Source organism: Pungitius pungitius, chromosome 2 (genome assembly GCF_949316345.1).
Source record: "Pungitius pungitius chromosome 2, fPunPun2.1, whole genome shotgun sequence".
Lineage (NCBI taxonomy): Eukaryota > Metazoa > Chordata > Actinopteri > Perciformes > Gasterosteidae > Pungitius > Pungitius pungitius.
Window position 1 is genome coordinate 3,151,109 of NC_084901.1, and position 14,791 is coordinate 3,165,899.

Sequence of the window (14,791 nt, forward strand, 5' to 3'; positions counted from 1 at the left end):
TATTAATAACACAACAGTGCCCATAAACCTACGGATGCAGCAGCTACACGAACTCATCTTACACCGAGCAGGAGTGTGTGTGACTGTGTGTGTGTGTGGGGGGTGGGGGGGGGGGGGGGAGACGTACCGTTCCGTATAACCTTCCCCTGCTGTTCATTGCGACAAACAGCTCACTCCTCACCCCGAACATGCTGACCACTCCTCGGTCCACGGTGGAGATCTCTATGAGACCTGGAGGAAACATGGCGTTAAGGGGGGGGGGGAGAAGAGAGAGAGAGAGAGGGGGGGAGAGAGGGAGAGAAGCAAAGTGAACTGGCGTAAACTGGCCTATGCAGCAGCAGCAGCAGCGATGGGTGGAACCCCGCAGGTGCCATTGCGACTGGGTGATGCTCCCCCCCCCCCCCCCCCGCGGTCACCCACTTGAAGTTTAAAAAAAAAAAAAAACACAAACATTATGAAGAGTGCGTGTTCTGCGTGTGCGTGTCCCGCTGCAAAAAGAGGGGACGCGGGGGTAAAAATAAGTTGGCGTCTAAACTGGATCCAAGCATTCATGTCATGTTTGGGGCTTGGGGCTTCGGGGGGGGGGGGGCGTATTTGGCACTGCACGGATGTAGGGCTCGGCACGCTGTTTTTTTTGCTTTGGGGAACTTTTAAACATGCCGACGGCTGTTATTAAATATCATGCAATCGGAGCAAGTGACCCGCTTTAACTTTTTTTTTTTTGCGCATAGGGTTACGCGCACTCTATTTTCGGGGGGTCCAGTGCTTTGCCCGGATGCAACTCACTGTATTGGTTCTCATTGTGTGCACCGCTTATCCTGCCGTCCGGGAGCACCTGCAGGTGAAACCCAATGCCCACGTTGCAGTACAGCCGCCGCACTCTTTTGATGCCCTGCAAATAGTCACTCTCCCAGTTGAGCTCCGACTTCGCCCCGCTTATACCCAGGTAGGAGCGGGAGAAGAGCGTCTCCCACCTCCTCTCCAGTAGAGTCGCGTTAGTCCTGCTCGGAATCGGATAAGGTGAAACGATCCCGCAGAGAGAGGTCCACAGTACAAGAACCGCTGGTAGCGTCCAGTGCGCCCTGGCCCCGCCGGACATGCTGCAGGGGCACCTTTGCGCGATGGCCATCCACTTTACCCTTGGGGCACGAAGTCAAAGTTACCCGCCCTGTCAATGCGACTCTTCCTGCGTTCTGTCCTTTGGCATGGTGGTGGTAAAGGCTGGTTCGGGGATCGAGGCGGATCAGGGCCCCATGGCCCGGGGTCTGAGCAGGAGGAGGAGGAGGAGGAGGAGGAGGAGGAGGTGAGGAGGAGGGACGGAGCGCGTCGGAGCTTGAATTGGTGCCGCTGGCGATGATCATCTTTCGCCGCTCCGCGCCTCTGGACAGGCAGCGCGCTGCTCGTGGAGGGGACACCACTCGCCGCAAAGAGCCAGCTCACCTAGCCGACGAATCACACATCGTACAATGACATCACTGTGACTTCATCGCTGCACCCCCCCCCCCCCATCAAACGTAAGAGATGGGAGGAGGAAGGAGGAGGAGCAGGAGAGAGTTACAGGACCCCAGCAGCACTTCTGACAGCAATGATGAAGGGGGGGGGGAGGGGGGGGGGTGTTGAATAAACCCAAGAGAATGAGAAGAAGCGTTTCCTGTGGTACTTGTCAGAATAAAACCCGACTTCGAAGGGTCCAAGGTTCACCACGCCACAATCACACATAAATAAAGTGGTCACACATTGAAAGGAAACCCTAAAGAAATGCTTAAATCACAAAGTAGTAGTAGTAGTAGTATTGATTCTTATTCCAATTAATTGTTTATTTAATGATAATAAATATTACACTAGAGGCCCAAGGCAAATTGTACCATTAACAAGCAATTCAAAATAGAGCCAATAAGTCAATTGAAAGAAAAATGAAACCCCATTGCAGGTTCTGGCTTCTTAAAGGTGAGGAAAGTTGTTTTATAAAATTGGAAAATGAATGGCTTTGAGATTTAGACTTTTGGGAACCCAAAAAAAGACACTGAAAGACTTTCATTTTCTTTAATGATGCAATATTACAGACTGCTAATGAAACAAGTTGCTAGTTGCATCTTCATGTGTCCCAACCAAGGAGATTGTATTCGAGATGGGCCTCCATTTTGGTTAGTAAACATATTTTCACATGACAAAAATGTCTACACAGGAGAGATTAGTCTGTTGGTTATCACCACATCTCACCTCGAAGAAAGCAATGGTCAATAAACATTTGAAGTGATTTTGTTCTGAAGGTAATTTAACCTACTCTCAGTGTTGCCTTGTGGCTAATTATGGCTGACCTGATGCAACTCCTCCTGCGGGAGGGAGGGAGGGAGTGTGTGTCCGTGTGTCTGACTTTCATTGGCGTTGAGCAATCATGGGATGGAAGGATGGATACTGTGTCCGGAGCCCAAATTGGGACGCTGGTCATATGTCCTGGCAGCCTGCTGCCTTATTTAGAAGGAAGGTGTAAAAACAGTTACAGCCAGTCACAGGAGAGCAAATGTCAATCTCGTCAGACATTTCCTTAGCTGTTTGATCGGCGAAGTTTACACAACCAGATATTTTGACCCGGTCGGATTGCGGGTTATTATTGTAAGTAACATGCCGCCACCAACGGGAATAATGTAACATGCGTAAATCAAATGCATGACCGTTTTTTTTTGTTGAGTTGCTCGTAAAGCGGTAAAGAAAACAGAGACAGAGGGCCGGCAGTTGGTGAAAGAAGACACAAATCCCCCCCCCCCGATCACAGAAGACACTTTTCCTGTCAAATCTAAAACGTGGATGGATCTGGATGAGCCTAAGCCGGGTGCACTCGGTCTGCCCGGCTTTACATTCCCGCTCGCGCGGCGCCCTGCAGGGTGCTGCTATAGGAGACGAATGCTCGGGGGAATTCCCTGCGCGTCACAGAGCGCCAGGCCCCCCCCCTCCCCCGGGGGCCCCAAGGTGCTGCCAAGGTGCCTAAAGAACCACCGTAGCAACCAGAGACACCTCGTTGCCGATAAACAGCAGGGGCAAGAAAACCAAACAATGGAAATACCGAGAAAACACTGATTTATCCTCCAAAGTGGAGATAGAATTAAGGCAAAATGCTGCGTGCATGCACATGTTGGCAGTCACACATTTTGAGCCGCAGGTTGGTTGCACATTGTCAACATTACTGCGTGTAAAAGTAGTCCATATATGAGGGATGAACTCGTGAAGTTAAAGAGCCTGACAGGACTTCTTAGTCCCGCCGGAGCCGAGGACCGGACCAGCAAATTAATGATTCGCTGAGCAAGCACATGACTATGCAACCTGAATAGACAAAAGTAAGGGGGGTTATTGACAGCGCGTAACTTCAATCAATGGAGAGTTAATGAGACGGCGCTGAGCTCATGAGATTAATTCAGCTAATACAGTTTTTTTCTGGCTGAGGCGGCTTTTTCCTTCGTAAAAACCTGAAGCAAAATGCACTCATCCGTAAACATTAGTAAACATATATTACGTGAATAAATATGGATGCGATGTGGTGCCATTTTCATTGGTGATTCATTCACAAACGATATTGATTGATTCATTTGATCACATTTTAGAATCTGAAACCATCCGATACATGTTTGCTTAAAGGGCTCCTCGAGCAATTCAGCGCCTCACTTCCATGAACTAGTGGAGCTCCAACAGAGATGTATTAAAACAATGTAGAATTTAAGCAGTAGAGTTAAGGGTCCTACATTTCCCACAATGCAACAGTGTCGTCTTTTTTCCCCCCTAAATGCTCACTTCACTAAAACTCCACATCTTCAGTTCGCCTGCAAGTTGGCCGACAAGTTTCCCCTCAACCGACAAGACAAATAGTTGCAGTTTTTTTCTTCTTCTGTTGATCATATTGTCGATTAATCAATTAATGGTTTCAGCTTGGGACTGCGACGACCTGTGCAACCCCAACATCTGAGTCACAGCGGGGGCGGGGGGGAGGGGGGGGGGGGCGGAGGGAGTTCAATGGAAACTTGCCCACAGTACTCAGCAAATTGATTTTGCCTATGGAACGACCTTGTCTCAATACATTAGAGCTGAACACCAGAAACCACACTTTCAAGCCAGAGAAGAGCAGTTGACTATGGTCAGGTCAGCTGTCTTTGTTGCAAGTATAAGATCTAGTTAGTGCACACACACACACACACACACACACACACTCACATCAATCAGAACAGAGGGAATGGCCACACAAACAGCGTATGTCCATAATAGCAATTTGTAAGTAACTGGATACAGGAGGATGCAAAGCTCTTCAGATTACTGTTTTATTAACGTGCGGTTCAAAAGACGAGATTGAAGCAACAGCTGGGGAGACCCAGAGATGGAGGGGGGGGGGGGATTTCCCTGGAATGACATAGGGGGCATAGACGGGCAATAATACTCAGTCCTAATGTGTTTCAATGTAAAGAAGACGCAGGGCTGCCCAGGCCTTCACGTGAAGATTACAGCGGAGGCTTTAAACATTATTCACAAACAATATTTCCACGCTCCGGCGACAAGGCTTTACATAATCGAGCTGCTCGCAGGGCGGTCGGGATCGATCACAAACATTCGTTGGATCCAATGGAGCCGAGTCGTGTAAAATAGTAACGGTACACCAGCCCTGAAAGGGACTCAGGTCTTTTTGCTGAACAAGCCGATGAATAATTCATCAGCCCCCCCCCCCCAAAAAAAACGCACCGCGCTCTTTTTCCTTTGCTGCCTTTGTAAAGTCGTGACACGAAGTCGAGAATCGCCAAATCCGCCGGGAGCCCGAACCGTGCCTCGGCGCCGGGAACCCACGCGTAGGCTGGAACATATTAGGAGATCTCTTGGGCTTCTTCCGTTATCATTGTGTCCAGCTTTGAGCCGCACAGAGGAGACAAAGAGCAGCCTGTCAGGAGATCCCAGTAAAAATATCTCTCCAAGGGTACGGCTTTGTGCAGAGAATGATGGGCCTGCTGCTAAATCTGGCGAGGAGTGACTAAGGGGAAAAGAAACAAGGCAGGGGTGACTTCTACGCAGGTTACAAATCCCCGTAGCGATGACTCAGCAATATCTATGCAATATTGGTGGGATATAACGTATATATATATACACGCTGACAGGGATCTATGCAGTCTGTATGATGGTGACCGCCTCATTTCATGGCCATCGATCAGCGTTTCAAGCTCAGTAATCACATTGTGTCCAGAGGGAGCCGAAAGACGCGAAAACGTCTCTTTTGCACCACGTGGTCGGACGGTTTTGTGAGCCTCAGCTGTGTCGCTCCCCTGACGTGTGCTTGCTCAGCAGGGGATTCGATCCACGAAACCCGTAGTCGTTACAAACCGCCCAGAGTACGTTCTGCAAAAGGTCCGTCGATTTTAGGGTCCAGGGAGACCGTTACTGCCATAACACCACCCGCCAATGGACCCATCACATCCAATGCATGTCTGTTTGCATGGAAAGCAAACAGAGTATTTGACTCCCATATTTCCGAGAAGATTCATCCTGAAAGCAATACAGCCAGTTTGACATCTTCTCCAAAACCAACTTCTCCTTCCAGGCAAAGTCTGGCCGCCTCACTTGAGGCCACAGGGAGAGCCCTGTTTACGCGGCGGCCATGCCGGGCGGTTTGGTTTATGGCCGCTGGAAGAGATAGACATCAGAGGAGGTGTCAGCTGCTGAGTCGGCACCCGAGTCCTCCCCCCCCGCCCCACTCTCCCCCCCGGCTCCTCTCCCCTCTCTCCCAGGAACCCAACACCGTGAGCCAGGCCACCAGGACCGAGCAGGAGAATGCGAGGAATTCTCTCGACACATTTGCCCACCGCTTTGCACGTTCTCACCCCTGCGGGATGTGAAGGGTGCCGCCGGTACCCACACCCCCCATTCCCCCCCCCCCCCCCCCCCCCCCGAGGATGCGACCACCTCGCTCCACAATGACGAGCGGCAATGAGTGGAGGATCGGGGCAATTTGGCGTAGGGGTCTGGAGAGCATTCAGGAATGGCACGCCGCTGAGAGGGAGCGAGTCACCGCGGACCGGGCCCGCTGTCGTCCGGGAGGTGGGGGGGGGGGGGGGGTGGCGGCCAGCGCGACAAAGATCAGATCGTTTATTTTTGTCACGGCCCCTGCTGGAGGAAATCTAAGCCCACACGCAGTCGATCAAAGGTTCTGCCTGTCCTGGAGAGCAGCTAACGTGCAATCGAGTTCCAGAATGATCCGGAGGAATCGGTGACAAGTCGGGGTTTTCCCAGAAGAGACGTCTATTTTAATAATACATTGAACATGTTGACGATTTGCTCAACAAAATGCCAGATAAAAAGGGAGGAATGAAGATAATACATTTCCAGGTGACCAGGGCACATGTCTCAGTACCAGCGGTCCAACATCCTCGTACATTAGCACTATTTCTGCAATGCTCACAGACCACAGAGGCAGGTCCCTTGGGGCAAAGCAAGGGGGGTAATAACTCTATTAGTGGGTCAAAAGGCAAGTAGGCCGTGCTCGAAAGATCAGCAGGTACAGGCCATTTTTACATCAGACATTTTGACCTGAACAGGTGTAAATAATAAAAGTACTTAAGGCTGAATTCCATTAGGCTGCTTAAGGGTCCTGGTAAACTGCAGTAACAAGTACATGAAAACTTATAGGTACAAAAATATTAAGCAAGGAAATTTCATTACTACCATTCAAATGTTACTATTACAGGAATAATAACACATTACACATTTGTTTTACACTAAACTGATTTTTATTTTGTAAAAGGAGAAAGTGTTCTGCTATCGTATGTTTTACATTTATATTTATTCATTGTTCATTTGTAAATTGATAAATCCACAAAGAGTGAATGGTTATTAGTTAATGGCAATGTTGATTGTAAATAAGTCCAATGACTGATTGGTGAAAACCACATATTTGGCACCGTGCAATGATAGCAAGTTTCTTTGATAAGGCACGGTGTGTTGGAGACGGGTTTTAACCAAAACGAAAAGCTCAAGTTGGACACCAATGCACCTGAATCCATCACTGTCACGCGGGGGACGTCGCCCTCTGGTGTCAAACAGACGGTAGGACATCCGTTGCCCTTCTGACTGATGATAACTCACTGCATTGCAGCACTGGCATGCGCTTTGACCGGGATCCATGCTCCTTTTACTTTGAAGACAACTTCTGAGAAGTACAGATCTGTGCAATGGGAGTTACATGTGTTCACAACATCACGTTAGCTTCACCTGATGCATAATGCGCGTGTGGATGGTCAGCTAAAGATTGCAAAGGAAAACCGTGTCAGGGTACTTTGTGCGAAATGCACCACGGAGAATCTGATCCAGCTGATCCACCAGCAAACGAGGCGGCCAATGAGCGCAGAGCATCCCGGGCACGACGAGACATTAAGTCGCCGAGGTCTCATGTGCTTTGTGTCCTTTTGCCGGTGATCTCTCCCCCCGTTAAAAGGTCGTCTTAATGAGACTGCCCCTCGTGTGCCCTTCAAGCGCCGCGCCGCAGCGTCGGGTTCGGTGTTGCGTTATGGATTCTATTTCAAATGGTCTCACAGTGTGAAACTGGCAGCGTTGAATCAAGGCCAGACCTTTGATGCTGTTCATGTCCCCCCATGGCGTCTTGTCGACAGATGTAATCATGATACAGATTCCAGGTTTTCGGGCCCTGATTTCCTCAGAGATCACAAGCAGGGATGACTTGTCGTGATGAGTCAGCACACAGGCTGTTTTTTCTGTGGGGGGGGGGGCAAAGGCGCCCCAAGAAACATTTTGATGCCGCAGACAAGAGAGATGTATTGTTCTTTTTATTCCATGCATTCTTCTTGGCAGCCCCTCAATTACCCACAATGCACCTCAGCCCCCGAGGGTTGGGTGTGTTATGCTAATGGAGCTAATGGAGGCCTTGCCCAACCCGTGTCACATATGGCGTATAAACCTCAATGTGTCTTCTCCTGTGACATACATACAACGTTCACCTCTGCAGACTTCTAAAAATCATTCAAACGAGACAAACCATTCAGCATTTTTACACGAGCATTTCACGGATACAATGTCATATTGTCACAGTGCTGTGTTGTGATGCACGCATGTCATCAACATGACATGACCATGTTCACCCTCCATCCCATAATCACCCGTGATGGGCGATCACAGGTGGATTGCAAGACATAGAAATGATGCAAACCCCTGCTCTTGCATGGCGAATGTTAACAGCTGCTTGAGCTAAAGTCATTCTGTCTGTGGGTTTTGCCGTGTTTTCTGTAAACACACAGGTCGACCCAAGTTTGTGCAGTCAAAAGCCCACACAAAAATCTCTCCTCTCTCCGGTCTCTCATCTTCTGTGCAATTAGTTTTGTGGCCGCTGCGTCTGTACACCCCCCCCACACACACAAAAAAAAAAGCAAAAGCATGCACTTAAGAAGACACGGTCACGAAAAACAAACTCCGGAAGCCACTGATAGACAGATCTGTCTGCCCGCTCTGGTCGGCCGTGGCTGCTGCGGCAATAACAACACCCCACTGACACTGGGACGCCGCCGGATATCCGACAAAACTCAGCCATCGAGTCAAATTTAGCCGTGTAAGTCTTGTAAATAACTGGAACAAAGCATGAATTGATTTCCTTATTGACAGAGCGTTGCTGAAGAGACAAAAGTTACTTTGGCAATAATAACACAGTTTGTGAGAAGAAGATGGGAAGAAGCTGCATTTTTTTGTATTTAGGCCTTTTTTTTGCATCTCAACTAAAACGCCTCGCTCCGTAGAGAAACGTTCCATTTTTGTCCGTGCGTGGAATGTAAATAACAACACTGCAGTCTCCACCTGCGGAACAGCCATACAAGGACAGCGGCGCCGAACTGAGGGAGACGCGCACAAAGTACCACTCAGAGATGCTGATGCCGGTACATAATGATGGCATTCACATCAGTGGTTGAGGGGGGAAAACGGCCTCCTGACCACTTCCGACTAACAAGCTCAAATTAAGACCACCGATGACCTCACGGCTACCAAAACGGGCCCGGGCAAATCCAGCTGCACGTCCGACTCCAGAATAGCCCGGTGATACGGCCCACTCACGCCACGGATACAAATCCCAGTTGTGCATTCGTTGTATATCTGGAAACACAACAGGTGCCGATAATGTAATCGATAATGCGTCAAAGACACCACAACAATGTGTAGTTTTATATTGTATTAATGCTGTTGATCCTTTTATTGCAGTTGTGCATTACATATGTCCCATATATTATGATAAAAATATTATAATAATAACCCTTGTTTATAGAACACCTTTCAAACTTTTTTCCCACAATCCAAGCAATTAAACTACAAAATATAAAATCCCCTCAGGTGGCAGAAAACAGGATGCGTGTTCCATTGCACACTGTATGACGTCTGGTATTTTTAATTAGCAACCCGCCTTAAAATGTAATTGGTAAACCCAATGTCTGTTCTATAATCTTTGAGAAATGACACTTTAATTAAATGAAACGTTAAAAAAAAGCTCCCCAGTAAAAGTATGCATAATAAGAAAATATTTAAATGATGATGTTGCAACAACTTCAGTCCCAAAAAAAAACAAAGGTTCTTCAATTCAGGCATCCAAGATGAAGAATCAATGTACGAGAACTAAATTTACAATACCCACTTTTCCTTGTTCTAAATATTTCGCATCCCTGAATATTTTTATATCTTTTCATCATAAACCAGGAGGGTGTTTCTACTTCCTATAAGAGAGGAGGTGGTGCCATTTTAACTTTCAGCAACATAGACTTAAATCATTTATTGTGCAAAGTTTTTTTTTAAAGTGACTTTCACTCGGAGCAGTGCCAGATAATCAACCCGTGTGTAGTTTAAGTTTACGGTTTCTCGGATGTTTACAACACAACGCACACATGTATATGTGTGAATGGAAGCGTGACGCTGTGGCCGGCGCGGCTGGATCTGATATTTTGGTCACGCGTGTGTGGGCAGTGCCGGCCCGGGGGAGTTCAGGAATGTGCGACCACACGTCTCCCTCCCTCGCCCCGGGTCCGGACACAGGGACCCGTCACCGAGCGTCTCGGCCCAGGTCCACTGCGCGACAAACCACAGCCTGCAGCCACCCACTCACCAGCTGGGAAAATGACAACCCTTCGGGGGACGGCATGCCGCCGCTCTCTCTCTCTCTCTCTCTCTCTCTCTCTCACCTCAGGCCCGGGGGGCCCCCGGGTTTGCTTCCGGCCCTGGGAGTGGGCGACCGGGTGGCTGTGGACACGTCGCGTCAATCATCGATACCTCGGCGACGTGAGACCCCCGAAGCGTCGGCCTCCTGCTGCCATCTGCTGGATGCTGAACCCACTCGACGGGCCTCGGTGGCACAGTCGTGGCCTGCAGAGGGAGGAGCAGAAATGTCATCACAAAGTCAGGACATTTTCATCATTCATTTTACTTATAAAGTTCATTTCAACCATGGGGGATAAGAAGATGGGTCAAATGTAACATGCAGTCTAATGGGTGAGTTTAGTTTAGAGCTGTGTATACGGAGGAGACAAATAATTGTCATATCAATACAAGTTTATTTAAAATCTGCAACAGGACAAAAATACCTGAAAATTGTATTTCTGTATGATATGAAATAGTATTATGAAGAAGAAAAAAAAGAAAGTAATAACAGTATAACAGTACGTACTGCTGACTTCATACAGTTGATAGACAGTATCTGCAAGTACATCATTAACATGCTAGTTTACACAGTAGTAGAATAGTTCATGTGAATTCTTTCCGTCTTTTTGAATCACCAAACCTATTTTTAAGTAAAGGATGTTTGTTTTTTCAGTCAGCGCCCCCACACACCTACATGCTCACTTGGGCAAACTTTGGTTTGGTTTGGCAGCCTGGTGCCGCGGGTCGGTGCGGGATTGGTAACTACTTTCGACTGCCGTTGGAATAAGCTGTTTTAAAACGTCCCTTTTTTCTGGTAAAAATATTCACTCAGAATAACAGGAAGCACAGAGACACCAGCTGGCAGGCAACACACCATTTATTCACCGGACTAGATGACGATTGCAGTTTGATACATGCAATCAAAGCCTATTTTGTATGTTAAGAAGAGCAGTTCTGTTACAAATGCCCTTACTAGTATGTTGATGAATTACGTAAGTAGTCATATTAATTATACGTTTATCTAGATTGCAAAAAAACTGTTGAGTTGCTTTAATGTATTAGTAAACAAAAATTCCTAAATCTACAATATCACTCATTTTAATCTTAACATTACCTGTTTCTGTGTGGGGTCAATGAACAGTTCCAGTTCCTATTTTGCAGACACAACGACTATTATTATCATAAAATAACTACTTAGACCCAATATACCTACGTATATTTATACTTGCTTAAAAACATATCTAGTGGCTGAAAACTGACCAGAATAAGCAGAGTTCTGAAGGTCCAGTCCAGTCCATTTCCCCCAGCTGAAAAACAACACCGTAGTAATTAACAGAAGTGGATTCGGCACATTTTGTAAAATATAAAACAAGTGGTTTTTAAGTTGTGTGAATGTGGTCATGCTGGTTTAGACTCAGCCATCTACCTGTAATCGTTTTCTACTTTTCTATTTGAAGAGCCGCAAAGACGACGTTGCGGATTATTTTTGGATGAAACGAATCTGCTCCCGTTGAACGCACATCGGCTTTTACGTGACGTTCGTCGGCGAGACGTCACTTCCCGTGATTTCGGTTTGTTTCGGGCGCGCTGATTGAACGCGTAAAGGAAGCCTTCCGGATGACTTCTGTAACAAAAACAAGAGAACAGGACAAACGTTAATTAATAGGTGCCACAGTTTAAGATGCTGGCTAGCTTTACCGCGGTCGGACACATTTCACTCGGTGGACGATCGGGCGCCAGATAGCATTTAAAACTATTAAAGCTAGGTTAGCTTCTCCGGGTGACGAACATTAGCTCGTGTTCTTTAGTGTCTAACGATAGCCAATTTACAGCTAACCTAGACGTTACTGGTTGTACAAGCAATGGACCGACCACCGAGGTTTGTGAACTAGTTTTAAAAGCCTACTCGTGCTATTTGTCAGTGTGTTTGTTCACACGTTGTTTGATTGTTGACGCACAGGAAGACGAAGGTGGTGAATTACTCTGAAGCCAAAGACTTTGACGATGGTGAGAAAAGATATTACCTCAATCAATGTTACTTGTAATTACATTACTTTGTTCAATTACTTTTTTATTTACTTATTTATGCCGTTTCTTGACATGCTTTAATGTTTATTGTCTTACTATACTAACTTTTTTTCTAATATACTATACTAGGGCAATTGTGATTTTTTTCAACATGCTATTAATTCAAAGGCATTCTACTATGATTGTTTTTCATGCCATATGATACGGTTACTGCTTATGTCTCCATCGCAAACAACAAATACTTGCTGAATTGATGTGCTGTTTTTATTTAAATATTACAATTTCAAGTCTTCTTAAGCTTGCACCAGTAGTTAAAGATTGTTTGCAGGATTCTTAAGATTTCCTTGACACGAGGGTATACACAGACTTACACTAACAGTCAGACTCTTCCCACACCAACGTCTCTCTCTCCGTTTTTCTGACTTCATGCTGTGACAGATGAGGATTTTGCCTTCGTGAAGGCTCCACCCAGCAAACGGGCCAGAGACGACGTGAAACAGGAGCACAAGAGATCACCCAGCATGTCCTCCCATCAGGAGTCCAACTCGCAATCCGCGATGAGCAGGTAAATAAGTGGGAATCGTGTAAAAATACAGAGAAACTGTCAATATGTTATTTGCATTTAATGCATCATTGCTATGATTGTATTTATATTTTGTGATGAGTTTGTTAATTAATCGTTTATTTTTTTAAAAATTTAATAAGTGGAATAAAATGTGTTCTTCACAGAAAACCATTAGACGAGAAGGTGCTCAAAAGAGATCTTGAAGCAGCCATTACACTGTCCTTGCTAAATAATGGAGGCGGGATCAAAGATCAGCCATCAGCCCATAAAGGTATGAGTTACCTCAGAAACCGTACTTTTGCTTTCTATTTTAAAAGTGGGGTCAACTTAAATCAATCCGACATGTCTTTAGATGTTAAGAGTCCAGTTCCAGTCGATGAAAACACAGATCCGACTTCAGCTCACCTGTCCAACTGCAGTGTGGATTTGACAGTTTGGGGTAGATTGACCTAATAATTTCTCCCTGTACATTTATTATTACCCATCTAATCTGGTTCCAAGATGTTCATCTTCCTGTGTTTGTTTCTTTTAGGCCTGGATACAATCACACTAGAAAAAGATTCAACCTCCCATTCAAGTCAAAGAAAATCTGCCTCCAGAGCCCCTGAAGAGCAGAAGAGCAAGCCTGCAGACGATGACGACTACGAGCCCAAACTGACACCAGGTTCTCCTTTTATTATCCTTCCCTAAGTATCTGGATTTTGTTTAATGTTACCGGTGTTTTGCATCAATAAAAAAAAAACAATGACACATTTTCAGACTCGGAAAGTGACGACGATTTCAATGAACCAGATGAGAGTGAGGATGAGGAATTCACAGAAAAGAAATTCAGCAAAGCCAAAAAGGAGAAAGTTACCAAGAACAAGAAGACCAAACCACCTCCTGCCTCTAAAGAAGAAAAGCCACCATCAAAACCCCCAAAGTCTAAAACCCAGGCAGTTGGTAGGTTCTTGAAGGTTATCAGAGAAGGTTCTTTTTTTTTTGTACAGACTGATAGAGAGCGTTGTCCTCTCAGCACAAGGTTGGCGGGTCTTAATAATATGTGTACCATGCATGTATTTGTATGTTTATGGATGTTACAATAGAAATGGATTAAAATGCACTGTTGTCGCTTGTCTCACAGCAGCTTGCACACCGATGAGAAGTCCTCCAGCGGCCAAACTCGCACCCAAAAAACCCGCCTCGTGCTCCACAGCTTCTTCCCCCGTGTTATCCCTGAGCCCAGCGGGGGGCGCCAGGACACCCAAGTGGAATCCACCAGGTGGAACACCAGCAGCGACATCCACCCTTTGCCAATGTTTTACGGTACATTTCGGTAAACTGAACGTCTCTCGTCTCCTCAGCTCAAGTCGGACGGAGTCCTTCTTCCTCCGGTCCTGCACTGAAGTCTCCGGGTCAGGGTCTGCGCCTCGGTCTGTCCCGCCGGGTTCGGGTCAAACCCCTCCACCCCAGCGTTTCCAGTCACTGACCCGTCTGTCAATGCCCCCCCCCCGTGTCAATTTGTGTTGTACTTTTAGCTCTTTTTATTTTGAAAAAAAAAAGTTTGTCTATCTGTAAATCTATTTTCACAGCTATTCATATAAAGTGAGTAAAGAGATGTTTCTATTTCCTCATGCTTCTCAGCATGGGGCTCATTGGGTCACTGTACGTTGTGAAAAGGTTACTTGTCATTGTCACTCCATAAAAGTACAGTAAATGTGTCCGTAGATATTTCTATGATTCCAATTGGAGTTTACAAAACTGTTGTTGGTATTGGTAGCAATAAACCCCCCTTTTTCTAATTGTTTGCAAAACACTGTATATTGTGTACATATATATTAAATAAAATGTAGAAGTTTAATTCTGTGTGCCGTGTCTTGAGGAGGAATTACATCCATTTTAAGATTACAAACATCTGCAGTTGTGACTGTGATGAAACTATGCTTTATTAAAATACAATGTTCGTCTTACTTGACTTGTTTGTCTGCTAAAACTTGTAAATCATTGCTGACTTTCATTTTGTTCGTATCAAACCAAAAGGTTATAAACATGGTTAAGGAGCTGCTATGCTGG

The 14,791-nt window shown here is 46.2% G+C and overlaps 2 protein-coding genes across 3 annotated transcripts in view; one reads left to right on the plus strand and one right to left on the minus strand.

Annotated features, from left to right (window-relative positions):
* Positions 1–1,470, minus strand: part of LOC119210392 (fibroblast growth factor 6-like) — a 2,147-nt gene extending 677 nt beyond the window's left edge. The window contains exons 1-2 of the mRNA XM_062558428.1: positions 787–1,470; positions 128–231 (exon numbers count right to left, since the gene is read on the minus strand). Coding sequence (XP_062414412.1) covers positions 128–231; positions 787–1,129 — 447 coding nt within the window. The 5' untranslated portion in view covers positions 1,130–1,470. The remainder of the gene's footprint in view (positions 1–127; positions 232–786) is intronic.
* Positions 1,471–11,625: 10,155 nt separating this feature from the next.
* Positions 11,626–14,579, plus strand: rad51ap1 (RAD51 associated protein 1). 2 transcript variants are annotated; one of them, XM_037460299.2, is made up of 9 exons: positions 11,626–12,025; positions 12,107–12,153; positions 12,613–12,739; positions 12,904–13,010; positions 13,092–13,178; positions 13,272–13,403; positions 13,499–13,681; positions 13,866–14,000; positions 14,083–14,579. In XM_037460299.2, the coding sequence occupies exons 1-9, from the start codon at positions 12,009–12,011 to the stop codon at positions 14,205–14,207; spliced, it is 960 nt and encodes a 319-aa protein (XP_037316196.2). In that variant the 5' UTR covers positions 11,626–12,008; the 3' UTR covers positions 14,208–14,579. The 2 variants fall into 2 exon arrangements, with proteins under 2 accessions (XP_037316196.2, XP_037316195.2); XM_037460298.2 differs by having other exon boundaries at positions 11,633–12,025; positions 13,863–14,000.
* The last annotated feature ends 212 nt before the right edge of the window (positions 14,580–14,791 follow it).